The following is a 17,390-nucleotide window of genomic DNA, read 5'->3' on the forward strand; positions in this document are numbered from 1 at the left end:
CCCTTTCCCTGGCTACCCTCTTGCTTTTTATGTACGTGTAAAAAGCCTTGGGATTTTCCTTAACCCTATTTGCCAATGAATTTTTGTGACCCCCTTTAGCTCTCCTGACTCCTTGCTTAAGTTCCTTCCTACTTTCCTTATATTCCAAACAGGTTTTGTCTGTTCCCAGTCTTCTAGCCCTGACAAATGACTCCTTTTTCTTTTTGACGAGGCCTACAATATTCCTCGTTATCCAAGGATCGCAAAATTTGCAATATTTATCCTTCTTCCTCACAGGAACGTGCCGGTCCTGAATTCCCTTCAACTGACATTTGAAAGCCTCCCACATGTCAGATGTTGATTTACCCTCAAACATCTGCCCCCAATCTATGTTCTTCAGTCCCTGCCTGATATTGTTATAATTAGCCTTCCCCCAATTTAGCACATTCACCCGCGGACCACTCTTATCCTTGTCCACCAGCACTTTAAAACCTACTGAATTGTGGTCACTGTTCCCGAAATGCTCCCCGACTGAAACTTCTACACCTGCCCGGGCTCATTCCCCAATACCAGGTCCAGTATAGCCCCTTCCCTAGTTGGGCTATCTATATATTGTTTTAAGAAGCCCTCCTGGATGCTCCTTACAAACTCTGCCGAGCACTAAGTGAGTCCCAGTCAATATTCAGGAAGTTAAAGTCTCCCATCACAACAACCCTGTTGCTTTTGCTCCTTTCCAAAATCTGTCTACCTACCTGCTCCTCTATCTCCCGCTGGCTGTTGGGTGACCTGTAGTAAACCCCCAACATTGTGACTGCACCCTTCTTATTCCTGATCTCTACCCATATAGCCTCGCTGCCCTTTGAGGTGTCCTCCCGCAGTACAGCTGTGATATTCTCCCTAACCAGTAGCACAACAACTCCATCCCTTTTACCTCCCCCTCTACCCACCTGAAACATCTAAATCCTGGAATGTTTAGCTGCCAATCCTGTCCTTCCCTCAACCAGGTCTCTGTAATAGCAACAACATCATAGTACCAAGTATTAACCCAAGCTCTAAGTTCATCTGCCTTACCTGTTATACTTCTTGAATAAACATGTGCACTTCAGGCCACCAGTCCCGCTGTTGTCAGCAACATGTCCCTGTCTGCTCTTCCTCAGAGCCATAGTGGCCCTATTTCCTAATTCTTTCTCAATTTTTTCACCTTCTGACCTATTGCTCCGGTGCCCACCCCCCCACCATACTAGTTTAAACCCTCCCGTGTGGCACAAGCAAACCTCGCGGCCAGGATATTTATGCCTCTCCAGTTGAGATGCAACTCGTTTTTCTTATACAGGTCACACCTGCCCGGACGAGCTCCCAGTGGTCTAAATAACTGAAACCCACCCTCCTACACCAGCTGTTTAGCCACGTGTTTAGCTGCTCTATCTTTCTATTTCTAGCCTCACTGGCACGTGGCACAGGGAGTAATCCCGAGATTACAACACTTGACGTCCTGTCTTTTAACTTTTTGCCTCGCTCCCTGAACTCCTACTGCAGGACCTCATCCCCCTTCCTGCCTGTGTCGTTAGTACCAATATGTACCATGATCTCTGCCTGTTTGCCCTCCCCCTTCAGGATGCCCGCTACCCATTCTGAGACATCCTGGACCCTGGCACCAGGGAGGCAACATACCATCCTAGAGTCTCTTTCATGTCCACAGAAGCGCCTATCTGTGCCCCTGACTATAGAGTCCCCTATGACTAATGCTCTTCTGCGCTTTGACCCACCCTGCTGAACATCAGAGCCAGTCGTGATGACACTGCTCTGGCTGCTGCTGTTTTCCCCTGATAGGCTATTCCCCCGACAGTATCCAAAGGGGTATACCTGTTTGAGAGGGGGAAAACCACAGGGGATTCCTGCACTGACTGCCTGCCCCTTCTGGTGGTCACCCATTTCTCTGCCTGCACCTTGAGTGTGACCACATTTATATAACTGCTATCTATGACGCTTTCCGCCACCTGCATGCTCCTAAGTGCATCCAACTGCTGCTCCAACCGAACCATGCGGTCTGTGAGGGGCTCCAGTTGGGTGCACTTTCTGCAGATGGAGCCATCCGGGATGCTGGAAGCCTCCCGAACCTGCCACATCTCACAGTCAGAGCACTGCACCCCTCTAATTGACACTGCGTTAATTAATTAGTAAATTAAATTTAAATTTTAAAAAAAGTTACTGTCAACTTAATGTTTCCTAGCACTAGTTTTCTACTATAAATGTAAAAGCTAAATACAGTACTCTCTGATCTCTGGCTTAGATACCCCTTTGAATTATGATTAAATAATTAATTAATTATGTTTTTGTTTTTTTTAAATAAATTTAGAGTTCCCAATCCATTTCTTCCAATTAAGGGGCAATTTAGCGTGTTCAATCCACCTACCTTGCACATCTTTGGGTTGTGGGGGTGAAACCCGCAGAATGTGCAAACTCCACACGGACAGTGACCCAGAGCCAGGATCAAACCTGGGACCTCGGCGTCGTGAGACTGTAGTGCTACCACTGCACCACCGTGCTGCCCTAATTAATTATGTTTAATTAGTTTAACAATGTTTAATTTTTAAATTTAGTGCAGATTCCCTATCAGCCAATCAGGTCACAGCTTTCCTGTGACATCACTTTTCAGTCCCCCCCCCCGGTTGGATCACTCAGAATAGCAGAATATCCCCAGCTCTCTCTCTCCCTCTCCCGGGAATGAAAGCCGCTGGAACCTGGGGGTAAGTTTTTATATCACTTACCTGTTCACAAGCTGCTCTCTGTCTCTCGCTCCTGAAAATGAAGGCCGCTGGAAGCTGGGGGTAAGATTTTATATCACCTACCTTCCCAGGGTGCTCCCTGGTTTTCTCTCTGCTTCCCGGAATGCACTCTGGATCTCTTACTGCTGATTACCAGTTACAAAGCCAAACAAAGGAAACAGAACAAAACGGGAAACAGCACCTCCTCCCACTCCGCGCCGAATTACCACACTGCCCGAATTACCAAGTTCCAATTCCCACTCTGGCTGTGTCTCACTCACTCAGGATGTGTCTCCTTCATCTGCGTAAAGCGTCTAAGTGTTTAAGTGTCTAAGAACTCTTGATCCCTTCACCGGTCCACTCTAACCCCCTCACATTTCATGTCACTTTCTGACTGGGGTCTCTCACCCCTCCCCTCCTATCCGCCATCTTCATAGCCCGGGCCTTGCCCTTCGGGCCTGATCCGCCCCATCCCTTTGTTACCATCAAACCCCTCCCCCTCCCAGAATCCCCCCCATCCACATCCTCTTGAAAACACCTCTCCCATTATCGATCCCACCCTCACCTTTCACACCTCCCCGACCAGGTTCCAACGATCGCGGCCTCGCCCCCCCACTACACTCCTGTTCACTAGCCAAGCTTTGCTTGCTAGTGTGGAGGCACCTGCCCAGGCCCTAAAAACAAAGACAATCAAACAAAGCCAGTGCAAAATCCATGCCCCAGAAAACCGCCATAACCCCAAAGCCCAATATAATTTGAACCAACTGTAGACTATAACAAAGATAAACTACTCTTCCCCATTCAACTAACCCAAGAACCCAGCTCTTCCCCCCACAAATACAGAACAAAATACAACACAAAATGAGAGATAAAACATAGTCCCCATCCCTTCAGTCCAAGTCCCAATCCCAGTCCCATCCCTCATTTCAGTCCCAATCCTTCGGCCTTCACGAATGCCTCTGCCACCTCTACCGTCTTGAAGTAGAAGTCTCTCGAAATGTAGGTTACCTTCAGCTTCGCTGTTACTGTGGAGGGCCGCCTTCACCCATTTGAAGACCGCCCACCTTCTCGCCAGCTCCACCACCGAGTCTTGGTGTATTCGAATACCAATTCCTTCCCACTTCACCTATGCCTTTGCTTTGCCTAACTCAGGACCTTCTCCTTGACCTGAAACTTGTGAAAGCAAATTATAACTGCCCTCGGTGCTTGTTTGCTTGTTTCGACTTGGGCCTGAGCGACCAATGAGCCCTGTCCAGCTCATGTCAGGAAGGTTCTTTCCCCTTTTCCAACAAACTCTGCCAGCATCTTCGTGAAGTCCTCAGTTGGCTTCGGGCCCTGCAGCCCCCCAGCCAGGCCCACAATTTGTAGATTCTGCCGCCTTGACCTGTTCTCCAGATCCTCCACCTTGACTCTGAGCACTTTGTGCTGCCGTTGTTGCCTTCCTGTCAGCCAAACCGAAGAGTAGTCAAGATGTTCGAGTCCGCCAATTCCTCAAGACATGGCGCTGTTCGAGGTCATCCTGCAAAGCCATCTACAGTCTCTCCCACTGAAAATCAGCAGCCTTCCACCAGCCAAGCTGCAGCCACTGGAGTAGCACAATGTAGGTGCACCAGGATAGACAAAGATAGAGAGAAGACAGACACTAAGGGAATGCGCAAGGTGATTATGGCGGAATATTCCGCTTTCCTCACACCTGGCAGCAGAGACCGCCCCATCATGAAAAAGTTGATATAAGCGAATACACCGGAGAAAAGGAGAATTCCCCCCCCCGCCCCCCCCCCCGGGTGCAAAAACCACCACGGATCCGCTCCACCCATCTCCTCATAAACACCGTCAGTACCTTTGCTACCCCGAAAAGGCCAATGGCTTTGGCTCAGACCGGTCCAACTTAGGATTCAAAACGCAATTCAAATCGCCCCCCAAGATCAACTGGTGCATGCCCATATCTCGTATGGCAGCCAACATCCTCTTCATAAAAGCTACATCTTTCCAATTTGGAGCGTACACACTCACCAAAACCATTGACTTACCTTCTCGTCCCTGTAACTATGACATACCTACCACTGCTACCACCTTCCCTATCTGAAACCAAACTCTTTTATTTCCCACCCCCCGGGCCCTGCTATCAAAGCCCGAGTAGAACACCTGATTCACCCAACCCTTACGGAGCCTAATCTGGTCCATCACTCGCATGCGGGTCTCCTGCAAAAGCACCACATCGGGCCTCAAACTCTTCAACTGTGAGAAAACTCTCGTATGCTCAACTGGACCCCCGCAAACCCCACACATTCCATGTAACCAATCTAATTGGGGTTCTCTCACACTCCCCCCACCCCCTTAAGCCAGCCATTTCCACTGCGAGGAATTCCAAACTCCCACCACCCTCGGTAAAAACATTTTCCTCACATCCCCTCTAAACCTCCTGCCTCTTACCTTAAATCAATGCCCCCTGGTCATTGATCCCTCCACCAAGGGGAATCACTTCTTTCTGTCTGCTCTATCTATACGCCTCATAAGTTTATACATCCCAATCATGATCCCCCTCAGTCTCTCTGCTCCAAGGAAAACAATCCAAGTCTATCCAATCTCTCTTCATAACTAAAACTCTCCAGCCTAGGCAACATCCTGGTAAATTTCCTCTGCACCCTTTCCAGCACTATCACATCCCTCTTATAATGTGGATTTCAGAACTGCACACAATACTCGAGCTGTGGCCTAACCAACGTTTTATACAGTTCCAGCATAACCTCCCTGCTCTTAAACTCTATGCCTCGGCTAATGAAGGCAAGTGTACCATATGCCTTCTTAACCACTGTATCCACCTGCTCTGCTACCTTCAGGGATGGGTGTACATGCACACCAACATCCCTCTTATCCTCAGTGCTTCCCAGTGTCCTGCCGTTTATCATGTATTCCCATGCCTTGTTTGTCCTGCCCAAGTGCATAACCTCACACTTATCCGGATTGAATTCCATTTGCCACTGATCAGCCCATCTGACCAGCCCGTCTATATCCTTCTGTAATCGAAGGCTATCCTCCTCATTATTTACCACCCCACCAATTTTCGTATCATCCACAAACTTACTGATCAACCCACCTACATTCATGTCTAAATCATTTATATAAACCACAAACAACAAGAGCCCCAACACCGACCCCTGCCACTCAGCCAATTTGGGATCCAATTTGCCAAATTTCCTTGAATCCCATGGGCTCTTACCTTCGCGATCAGTCTTCCGTGTGGACCTTATCAAACGCCTTGCTGAAGTCCAAGGAGGCTACCTCAAATGCATTTCCCTCGTCCACACGCCTGGTCACCTCTTCAAGTTGGTCAGACATGACCTCCCCTTAACATACCCATGCTGATTGTTCTTGATTAATCCCTGCCTCTCCAAATGCAGATTAATTATGTTCCTCAGAATTGCTTCCAATAGTTTTTCCACCGCTGAGGTTAGATTGACTGGTCTGTAGTCTCCTGGTTTATCTCTTCTTCCCTTCTTGAGTAAAGGTACCACATTGGCTATTTTCCAGTCCCCCAGCACCACTCCCCTCTCCTGAGGTCAAGGAGGCATTGAAAATTATTGCCAGCACCTCTGCTATTTCCTCCTTTGCCTCACTCAACAGCCTGGGATACATTTCATCTGGTCCTGAAAATGTATCTACTTTTCAGTCTGCCAGATCACTCAGAACCTCCTCCCTATCCAGAGCTGCAATTTTTTCACACAGAGGGTGGTGAGTGTCTGGAACAAGCTGCCAGTGGCAGTAGTAGAGGCGGGTACAATTTTGTCTTTTAAAAAGCATTTACACAGTTGTATGGGTAAGATGGGTATAGAGGGATATGGGCCAAATGTGGGCAATTGGGACTAGCTTAGTGATAGAAACTGGGTTGCATGGACAAGTTGGGCTGAAGGGCCTGTTTCCATGCTGTAAACTTCTATGACTCTATAACTAATATGCTGGGTTCTGCCATAACTGGGAATGGGGAATTTGTGGAGGCTTCTTCTTTGATTAGTTATTTAATTGTCCACATCCATTTAAGGCTGGATGTGATCATCCCGTGATCAGTAAAGAGCAACCCCTAAGAGGGTACCCCTTACCTTCCTGCCCTTTAAACAGGTAAATTAAAAAATCAGGCTTCCTGCTTCCACCCGGTTGCCCATGCCAATCGTTTCATTGTGCTGGAAGCATATTATCAGGGAGAGTTGGCTTGATACCAACTTAATTAACCCTTAATTATTTATTTAAATATGGCGGATGGGCTGCCCGCGCCTCTGTATTATGGTGGTAAGCTCGGGTGAGCGGGAAGATGATGGGATGGGCGTTCACCCTATTTTACGTGCCCTCCCCTTTTGCAGGAAACACACCCTCTGGGGCATGTAAAATTGAGCTCCACTAGTCTTCATCTTGTCTCCATTGCCTGGGCAGGGTGCCGTTCTTGGGTACCTGATAGAAAAAATGAACACAGGTAAAGTGATGGTGAGGGAAGACAAGGAAGTCAGAACAGAAAGGAAAAAGGACTTGCATTTGTATAGCACCTTTCAAGACCCAATGATTTCGCTTGTAGCTAATAAAGTTTCTTGTAGCAGCAGGAAAAGCTGATTTGATCCTCTGCTCCTCCCTCACTGTACAACACTGAGCCTCTCAAAATATCCTTCCTCCTTCTGTCATGGGAGTGTCCCTTTAAGAAATGTTTTGTCTTATCACATGGCTTCAGTGATGTCATTGTGTGGGTGGAGCTGGGCTGTGAGTTTTTACTTCCGTTTTGAGTTTTGGAGCTGGGCTGTGGCTCTGTGGGTTTTACTTTCGCTTTGATTTTGGACTGGTTTTGAACTGCACAGTTTGGAAAAAGTGTTTCTCTATCTTCATTTTAAAAGCTGTTTTCAGACTGCTTGATAACTTAAAAGAGATAATTGCTTTCTGGAAGGAATTCAAACTTGCTGTTTGGAAAGGGGAACAAGAGTATCAATAACAAGTCTTATAACAGTAAGAATGCCATGTGCTGGGCCACACCTTTGACAAAGGGGTTCAGGTTTTACTTGGATTTTGTTATTGAATTGAAACAGTTAAGGAGGAATTCATTAAGGGTTATACATATTATTACTGTAGCTGTGTGGGGTATTTATGTTTGTAGTTGATAAAAATTCTTGCAGTGTGTGTTTATATAATGTTAACTAAATTCTAAGAATAAAGCTTGTTTTTTTTGATTAAAAGTGCCTTGAATAACACGTGAAAGTCAGGCTCTTGTGCTCATCGTAACCAAAATCAATAAACAGTTATAGGTCAGGTGAACTCATAATATACTTTGGAGTTTTCTAACCCCTAATCCATAACACTTCAAACTTACTTTTTTTCTGTGGGACCACGTCCGGGCCAGTGTGATGTGCTGATCTTTCAGCCAACACTATTGATGCACCTGGATATTTATTGTACTGTTGCCCAGTTCTGCTGTTCCTATCACCAATCAAAACATCTCTTTGCAATTGATTTTCCCCTCCTACCGGCAAGTTTAAAGTGCTGATTTTATTCCTGTATTTTTGTTCAATTTATGTGAAATTTTAAAATATAGAACATTTTTTGCTTTGCAGCTCGACCCAAAGGGAAACATGATTGTTGCAGGCTTTGAAGATGGTGTTATCCGCATCTTAGAAATATATAACCCTCAAGACCTTGCTCATGTTGCTGGCCGATCAGAGGTTGGTGAGGTTGAGATTCGACTAAAACAGGCCTTGAAGCCACACACAGCAGATGTCACTGCAATTGCTTATGATTACAACGGAGAAATGCTTGCAACAGGTGTAAGTATGTACAGATAGCACATTTAAAGGACGTTGCTAATTCCTCTGGACCTGAGCTATTCCACTGCTGTTCTGTCGGACTTGGCTCTCCATGTCACTCCTCCCATCGTCCCCTTGAGACACGCAGCCAGGCTCCTGCATCCTCATTACTGCTATGCGGTGGAGCATTTATGATGTCACTGGCATGGTACCAGGAAGCTTCAGGCTCCTCCCCCCCCCCCCCCCTTCTGCCTGGGCTGTTTCCTGAAAACGGTGAAGAAAGTCTTAAATGCTCACTCATGGAATGAGCCGTCCCACCGATCTCCCCATGAACTGCTCCTGATGCTGGGACATGCTGCAAAGTGCATTCGGCGACGATAAGGTTGCATAGTGGTAATGTCACTGGCAGCTGATGGAATTTGAATTAAATTAATAAATCTGGAATTAAAAGCTACTCCCAGAAATGTTGACCACAAAACTATCAGCAACTGTTGGAAAACCCCCAGCGGGTTCGCTATTGTCCTTTAGAGATGGAAAATCTGCCATTCTTGCCAGTCTGGACGACATGTGACGCCAGACCCACACCAATTTGATTGACTCTTAACTGCCCATTGAAATGATCTTAGAAGCTGCTCAAGGTCTATTATTTACACACAAATTTAGAGTACCTAATTATTTTTTTCCAATAAAGGGGCAATTTAGCGTGGCCAATTCGCTTGCCCTGCACATATTTTGGGTTGTGGGGAAGAGACCCACACAGACATGGGGAGAATGTGCAAACTCCACACGGACAGTGACCCAAGGACGGGTTCGAATCCGGGTCCTCGGTGCCGTGATGCAGTAGTGCTAACCACTGCACCACCGTGTTGGTCTTGCTCAAGGACAATTAGGGGTGGACTGTCCTTGCCAGCGATGCCCACACCCCATGAAAGAATAAGGAAAAGAAAACTGCACATACTATGAATACACAAATTTGATTGAAAACTCACACTGATGCCGAGAAGAATGTCTAATCAAAACTGATTTTTTTGAAAAAGGGCGAAATACAATGACCAATTAAGACACGATAAGAAAAGTCAAAATGTACATTTAATATAAATTGAAATATGCTATCCTAAGATTTTTGAATTCTGTTTAAATTCTTGCATTGAAAATGTACTTAGAAATTCAGTTACTGAGGAACAAATGTGTCAGAAGTCATCTGAAAGTTGCCAAATTGTTTAATATCATCGTCAAATAGAAATTGAATAATGACCTGATAATCTGTTTTTTTGTGCTGTTGATTGAGGAATAGATATTGGCCAGGACACTTAAGAAGGCAGCTGAGATCTTAGTTTACCATCTCATTCTAAAGATGTAGTGCAGCAGGACCCTCAGGAATGCACTGAGTGTCAACTTGCATGTTTGTGCTCAAGTCTCTGGAGTGGGATGAAAATCCACAAACCTCTGATGTAGAGTCGGATGTGCTACCCACTGAACTGTGACTGACATGTCTACAGAACTACAACAATGATTATTTATTTAGTAGTAAACATCTCAAGATATTTCATAGAAGTGTTAGCAAGCTACTGTTCATAGGCTGTCACATTAATAGGAAGATCCAATTAAAAATGAGACGGTCTGCATCATCAGATCTCTGTGGAATTATTATGGAAAATCCATAAGCACCTTTGAGACAGGAGTTTGACAGGGGGTGGGGAAGTGTCAGGCAGCCTACCCATTCCTGAGTCCATTGAAGCTCTTAACTGGCCAATTAAGCCCAGCAGCTTTAGGTGAGGGCAAGGTGCTGAGGACCTTCTTTGCAGGCTCCTTGGGGGCATCAGTAGCCAAGAACCCCCCCCCCCCCCCCCCCCCCCCCCCCCACTCTATGTCTTCACTGAGAGATCTAACCACAGACTTACATCTATACTTCATTGCTCTGGGAGTGCCTGTAGCCCCAGCAGTTGCCGCAACTCCCAGCTGACCCTGTTGGGACTACAGAGCCACTGGTCAACCTGATTAGATGTGGCTCCCTGAGGCAGGACACCCTGCTGAGATAGTGGACCGAGGTTTTGCTTAAAGCAATTACACTGCTCCAATCATGTTACATTGCTGTGGGGCAGTTGTCAGGATCGTGGGCAGGCTGCCCCTTAATTTCTAAATGAGGGTAGTGGGGACTGTGGCACCTTGTAAAATTCAGCCCCATGTGTGACAATTTAAAATGAGGGTGCTCATGGTCACAATGTTTTGTTTCTTCCCTCATAGAGCAAAGACAACACGGTGTTTTTCTTTCTAACTGGGAATAAATATGCACCAGTGGGATTCATCAATGTACCAGGACCAGTTGTGAGCTTGGAGTGGTCTCCACCTACCCATGTATGTACTTTACAACACTGTTATGGAGTGAAATGTAAAACTGATTTCATGCCGGTGGATGGAGTGTATTTAATAGTCAGATGAAGATTGTCACAAAACCTTTCTACAAAGTTTTATGAATGCCTTGACAAAGTATACCTGTGACTGTATTTTTGTGTCTGTTTCTGTGCCTGTACTTGGTGTGTACGCTTCTGTGTCTGTATTTGTGAGTAGATTTCTGTGTCTGTATTTGGGTATGCATTTCTGCATCTGTATTTGTGTGTTTCTGTGTATGTATTTGGTCCGTGTGTTCCTGTATCTGTTTTTGTGTGTCTGTATTTGTGTGTCTGTTTCAATGTCTGTATTTCTATGTCTATTTCTGTGTCTGTATTTGATGAGTCTGTTTCTGGATCTGCATTTGGTGCACATTATTCCAGGCCTGTATTTGATGTGCATTATTCTGGGTCTGTATTTGATGTGCATTATTCTGGGTCTGTATTCGGTGTGCATTATTCTGGGTCTGTATTTGCTGTGCATTATTCTCTGTTTGTATTTGGTGTGCATAATTCTGGGTCTGTATTTGGTGCGCACTATTCTGGGTCTGGGCCGTATGGGAGAGTCATTGCCAAGCATCCCAATCACACCTTGATGCCTGGACACTGTGTCTGAACACTGCGGGAGGCAACACCACACACGCAGCAGCCGTCCCGAGCACCCAGGGGAAGGGACAGAGCTCCGGGGACAAGACCATGGGCGGAGGGTGGGTGGGTGTAAGGGGGAGGGAACCAGCACCCGGCTCTGGTGACGCTACGAGCTGGTGTCCGGGGTACAGGGTCTGGGGTCCGGTTACGGAGGGCCGCTGCGGCCAGGAGTGCGTGGGCAGGGCGTTCTGGGTGGGCTGAGGGGGGATCTTATTGAAACTTACAAGCTACTGCGAGGCTTGATAGAGTGAACGTGGAGAGGATGTTTCCACTTGTAGGAAAAACTAGAAGCGGAGGATACAATCTCAGACTAAAGGGACGATCCTTTAAAACAGGGCTGAGGAGGAATTTCTTCAGCCTGAGAGTGGTTAATCTGTGGAAATCTTTGCCGCAGAAGACTGGAGGCCAAATCGCTGACAGGTTTTTCATCAATAAGGGGATCAAGGGTTATGGGGAGAAGGCGAATGGGGATGAGAAAAATATCAGCCATGATTGGATAAAGGCAAATTACTGCGGATGCTGGAATCTGAAACGAAAGAGAAAATGTTGGAAAATCTCAGCAGGTCTGGCAGCATCTGTAGGGAGAGAAACGACCTAACGTTTTGAGTCCAATGACTCATTTTCTCTTTCGTTTCAGCCATGATTGAATGGCGGAGTAGACTCGATGGGCCGAGGGCCTAACTCTGCTCCTATGTCTCATGGTCTTTTGGGTGGGGGAATCAGTGGTGGAATGGAGGGTCCCGTGATGGGAGCCACCCTCTCCCAATTCCTTAAAGATATTGAACGCTATGGCAGGGATTTTGGACCCAGAACTTGCCCTAGTGGTGTTGCTGCTTGGCTGGGCAGCTAGGCGGCGGAGACAGTGGCAGCAGCATCGTCTGCAGATGCTCAAGGCGGCGACCCACGTGCCGTACCCCACCCCACACTTTGAGGACCCTGCCACCCATCAGGCCAGGGAGAGACCCAGAGGGGGAGTCCTGCGACGACCGAGGGTGTACAGACGCTGCTGGTCGTTTGAACAGATGACGGACAGCAAGTGCCGCAGGAGGCTCCGCCTCAGCAAGGAAACAGTGCGGCACCTATGTCATGTCCTCTCGGACCTGGCACCACATGGAGGATGAGGACACCCACCCCCGATGGCCATCAAGGTCACTGCAGCTCTGAACCTTTGCGCCTCAGGATCATTCCAGAGCTCCAGGTGGGGCCTGTGTGGTATCTCACAGGCCACAGCCCACATGTGCATCCGACAGGTCATGGATGCCCTGTAATGTCCAAAACTACATTATCTTTGACATGGACTAAGCCCAGCCAGATGCCATTGCAGCAGGTTTCTCTGCCATCACCAGGATGCCCCTCCAGGGGGTCATAGATGCCACGCATATCGCCTTGCGCTCACCTGGTTATCTGGGAGTGTCCTACGTTAGCAGAAAGAGGTTCCACTCCCTCAACATACAACTTGTGTGTGACCACCAGATGTAGATCATGCACGTGTACGCCCGCTGTCCTGGGGCAGTCGGTCATCCCTTCCTCTTCGACGAGCACCCCAGGATGGGTGGCTAGCTCTTGGGGGATAAGGGGTATCTGCTGACCTGACTAATGACGCCAGTATGGAGGCCGGAGAATGAAGCAGAGACCCGGTACAACGAGGCCCATGCAGCCACCTGGGCTATGATTGAGTGGTGCTTGACTTCTGAACATGCGGTTCCAATGCCTCAACCGATCTGGTGGTGCCCTGCAGTACACCGTCCGGAAGGTCACCCACTTTGTGGTGGTCTGCTGTGCCCTCCACAACCTTGCACAGCTGCATGGTAATGAGCTGGAGGTTGGTGTTGAGGAACATGTGGCCACCTTAGAACAAACAAAGAACAAAGAAATGTACAGCACAGGAACAGGCCCTTCGGCCCTCCAAGCCCGTGCCGACCATGCTGCCCGACTAAACTACAATCTTCTACACTTCCTGGGTCCGTATCCCTCTATTCCCATCCTATTCATGTATTTGTCAAGATGCCCCTTAAATGTCACTATCGTCCCTGCTTCCACCACCTCCTCCGGTAGCGAGTTCCAGGCACCCACTACCCTCTGCGTAAAAAACTTGCCTCGTACATCTACTCTAAACCTTGCCCCTCTCACCTTAAACCTATGCCCCCTAGTAATTGACCCCTCTACCCTGGGGAAAAGCCTCTGACTATCCACTCTGTCTATGCCCCTCATAATTTTGTAGACCTCGATCAGGTCTCCCCTCAACCTCCTTCGTTCCAGTGAGAACAAACCGAGTTTATTCAACCGCTCCTCATAGCTAATGCCCTCCATCCCAGGCAACATTCTGGCAAATCTCTTCTGCATCCTCTCTAAAGCCTCCACATCCTTCTGGTAGTGTGGCGACCAGAATTGAACACTATACTCCAAGTGTGGCCTAACTAAGATTCTATACAGCTGCAACATGACTTGCCAATTCTTATACTCAATGCCCCGGCCAATGAAGGCAAGCATGCCATATGCCTTCTTGACTACCTTCTCCACCTGTGTTGCCCCTTTCAATGGCCTGTGGACCTGTACTCCTAGATCTCTTTGACTTTCAATACTCTTGAGGGTTCTACCATTCACTGTATATTCCCTACCTGCCTTAGACCTTCCAAAATGAATTAGCTCACATTTGTCCGGATTAAACTCCATCTGCCATCTCTCCGCCCAAGTCTCCAAACAATCTAAATCCTGCTGTATCCTCTGACAGTCCTCATCGCTATCCACAATTCCACCAACCTTTGTGTCGTCTGCAAACTTACTAATCAGACCAGTTACATTTTCCTCCAAATCATTTATATATACTACAAAGAGCAAAGGTCCCAGCACTGATCCCTGTGGAACACCACTGGTCACAGCCCTCCAATTAGAAAAGCATCCTTCCATTGCTACTCTCTGCCTTCTATGACCTAGCCAGTTCTGTATCCACCTTGCCAGCTCACCCCTGATCCTGTGTGACTTCACCTTTTGTACTAGTCTACCATGAGGGACCTTGTCAAAGGTCATACTGAAGTCCATATAGACAACATCCACTGCCCTACCTGCATCAATCATCTTTGTGACCTCCTCGAAAAACTCGATCAAGTTAGTGAGACACGACCTTCCCTTCACAAAATCGTGCTGCCTCTCACTAATACGTCCATTTGCTTCCAAATGGGAGTAGATCCTGTCTCGAAGAATTCTCTCCAGTAATTTCCCTACCACTGAAGTAAGGCTCACCGGCCTGTAGTTCCCGGGATTATCCTTGCTACCCTTCTTAAACAGAGGAACAACATTGGCTATTCTCCAGTCCTCCGGGACATCGCCTGAAGACAGTGAGGATCCAAAGATTTCTGTCAAGGCCTCAGCAATTTCCTCTCCAGCCTCCTTCAGTATTCTGGGGTAGATCCCATCAGGCCCTGGGGACTTATCTACCTTAATATTTTTTAAGACACCCAACACCTCGTCTTTTTGGATCTCAATGTGACCCAGGCTATCTACACACCCTTCTCCAGACTCAACATCTACCAATTTCTTCTCTTTGGTGAATACTGATGCAAAGTATTCATTTAGTACCTCGCCCATTTCCTCTGGCTCCACACATAGATTCCCTTGCCTATCCTTCAGTGGGCCAACCCTTTCCCTGGCTACCCTCTTGCTTTTTATGTACGTGTAAAAAGCCTTGGGATTTTCCTTAACCCTATTTGCCAATGACTTTTCGTGACCCCTTCTAGCCCTCCTGACTCCTTGCTTAAGTTCCTTCCTACTTTCCGTATATTCCACACAGGCTTCGTCTGTTCCCAGCATTTTAGCCCTGACAAATGCCTTGTTGGAAGATGAAGATGATGAAGTGGCGTAGGACCAGCAGGGGTCCTGAGGACCAGCTGGAAGCTGCAGGACACGGACAGCGATGAGGGTCCGGCAAGCCTGGAGGGCCACGGAGGCCCTCATACTCACTCGATTCACTTAGGACGTGGCATGTTCCATCACTCTGCCCCCCTCACTCTCATTTTCCACCCTCCAAGGATATGTGTCACATCACTCAAGGGTGCTGAGATTGTGTCGGCACCATCAGCAGGTCACTGCCAAGGGCAGGGGGGTGATGATAAATTGCAGAGAGATGAGCGCTGTACTCCTCAATCTATGCCATAGTCTGACCCCTGCCTGTCTGCTGAGTGCTTGCTCACACCCATCACTTGCATGCGGTGCACCCGAGAATGGGGGGATGCCTGGAGAGATGGATTAAGGGTTTGGTGGTGTTATATTACTGGGTTTAAGTAGTATATGTCGTTACTAACTGTAGATGATGTTGAAGAACACTCGAGTCTTCAAAGTAAACTGAAAGAATTTATCAAGCAACGATAAAACAAATAAATGAGTTTGACACTCCACTGAACTAACTCTAGCAATAAAGTAAGGATAATTAACTGTACAAACTGTGTCTAAGCTACACGTGGTGGCTAGGCTGAGATCCTCTCTACTACACTGCTGTTCTCATGTAACTCCTGCTGGAAAGAGAGCCTCAGGGAGCTCTTATAATACAGTGGGTCTTGTAATGCGCTCTCGTGGTCATGCCACAGCTAGGTGTTGTGAATAATCCTTTAGTTACATTTCTATCTACATATGATATGTATGACTTATATACACAGCAAATATATGAAAATAATGTTCATAAGTTCAGTCCTTTAGGTCTCAGTCTTGTTCTCTGACCTTCTTAGAAGTTGCAGTGGAGACGTCGATGTTTTGATAGTTTTTTTAAAATATTTTTATTCTCCTTTTTCACATTTTCTCCCAAATTTACACCCAACAATAAACATTAATCAGTAACGAAACAATGTTAATCCCCATACGAATAACAACGATCCCATCCTCCCACCAAACCCCAAACATTAGTCTGCATGTTAACATAAGCAAATGACAAAAAGGAATCAGGAATCACCCATAGTCATCATTAACACATACAGTCCCCCTCCTCCCAGAGCAACCCCCCTAATTCTCGATGTAATCCAATTCTCGAAAGTGAATAATGAATAACGCACATGAATTGTAGAACCCCTCCATCCGTCCCCTCAGTTCAAATTTGACCTTTTCAAGCGTCAAGAATTCCAGCAGGTCCCCTCGTCACGCCAGGGTACAGGGTGGAGAGGTAGATCTCCACCCTAACAGGATCCGCCTTCGTGCGATCAACGAGGCGAAGGCTGCAACATCTGCTTCCGCACCCGTTTCATACCCCGGCTGGTCCGACACCCCGAATATGGCCTCCCGAGGGCCCGGGTCCAGTTTCACGTGCACCACTTTAGAGATTACCCTAAAAACCTCCTTCCAGTAATCCGCCAGCTTTAGACAGGACCAAAACATACGAACGTGGTTTGCGGGGCCCTCTTGCAACGTTCACACACATCTTCTACTCCCTCCAAGGGCCGGCTCACCCTCGCCCTTGTAAGGTGTGCTCTCTACCAGTGTTCTTCAAACTTTTTTTCTGGGGACCCATTTTTACCAACCAGCCAACCTTCGGGACCCAACCTGGCCAACCTGCGACCCACGCCGGCTGAGCTTCGCGACCCACGCCGGCCGACCTGCGCGACCCACGCCGGCCGACCTGCGCGACTCACGCCGGCCGACCTGCGCGACCCACCATTTTCTCTTACCTTCTTTGCTGCTGACAAAAATGGAGGAAATGATTTTGGGTCCCATTGGCCCTCGTACATTCCTCCAATGAGCCAGACTTGATTAAAGATCTTGAAGTAAGGGAGCACTTAGGAGGCAGTGATCATAATATGGTAGAAGTCAATCTCCAATTTGAAAGAAAGAAGGTAGAATCAGATGTAAAGGTGTTA

At 47.4% G+C, this 17,390-nt stretch overlaps 1 protein-coding gene across 2 annotated transcripts in view; it reads left to right on the forward strand.

Annotated features, from left to right (window-relative positions):
- Positions 1–17,390, forward strand: part of LOC140428191 (cilia- and flagella-associated protein 44) — a 371,239-nt gene that overhangs the window by 136,487 nt on the left and 217,362 nt on the right. For both annotated transcript variants that reach the window (XM_072514361.1, XM_072514362.1), the window contains 2 exons: positions 8,330–8,539; positions 10,763–10,873. In XM_072514361.1, the coding sequence (XP_072370462.1) occupies positions 8,330–8,539; positions 10,763–10,873 (321 nt within the window). The remainder of the gene's footprint in view (positions 1–8,329; positions 8,540–10,762; positions 10,874–17,390) is intronic.

The sequence above is a fragment of the Scyliorhinus torazame genome, chromosome 8 (assembly GCF_047496885.1).
Source record: "Scyliorhinus torazame isolate Kashiwa2021f chromosome 8, sScyTor2.1, whole genome shotgun sequence".
NCBI classification, from domain to species: Eukaryota; Metazoa; Chordata; class Chondrichthyes; order Carcharhiniformes; family Scyliorhinidae; genus Scyliorhinus; species Scyliorhinus torazame.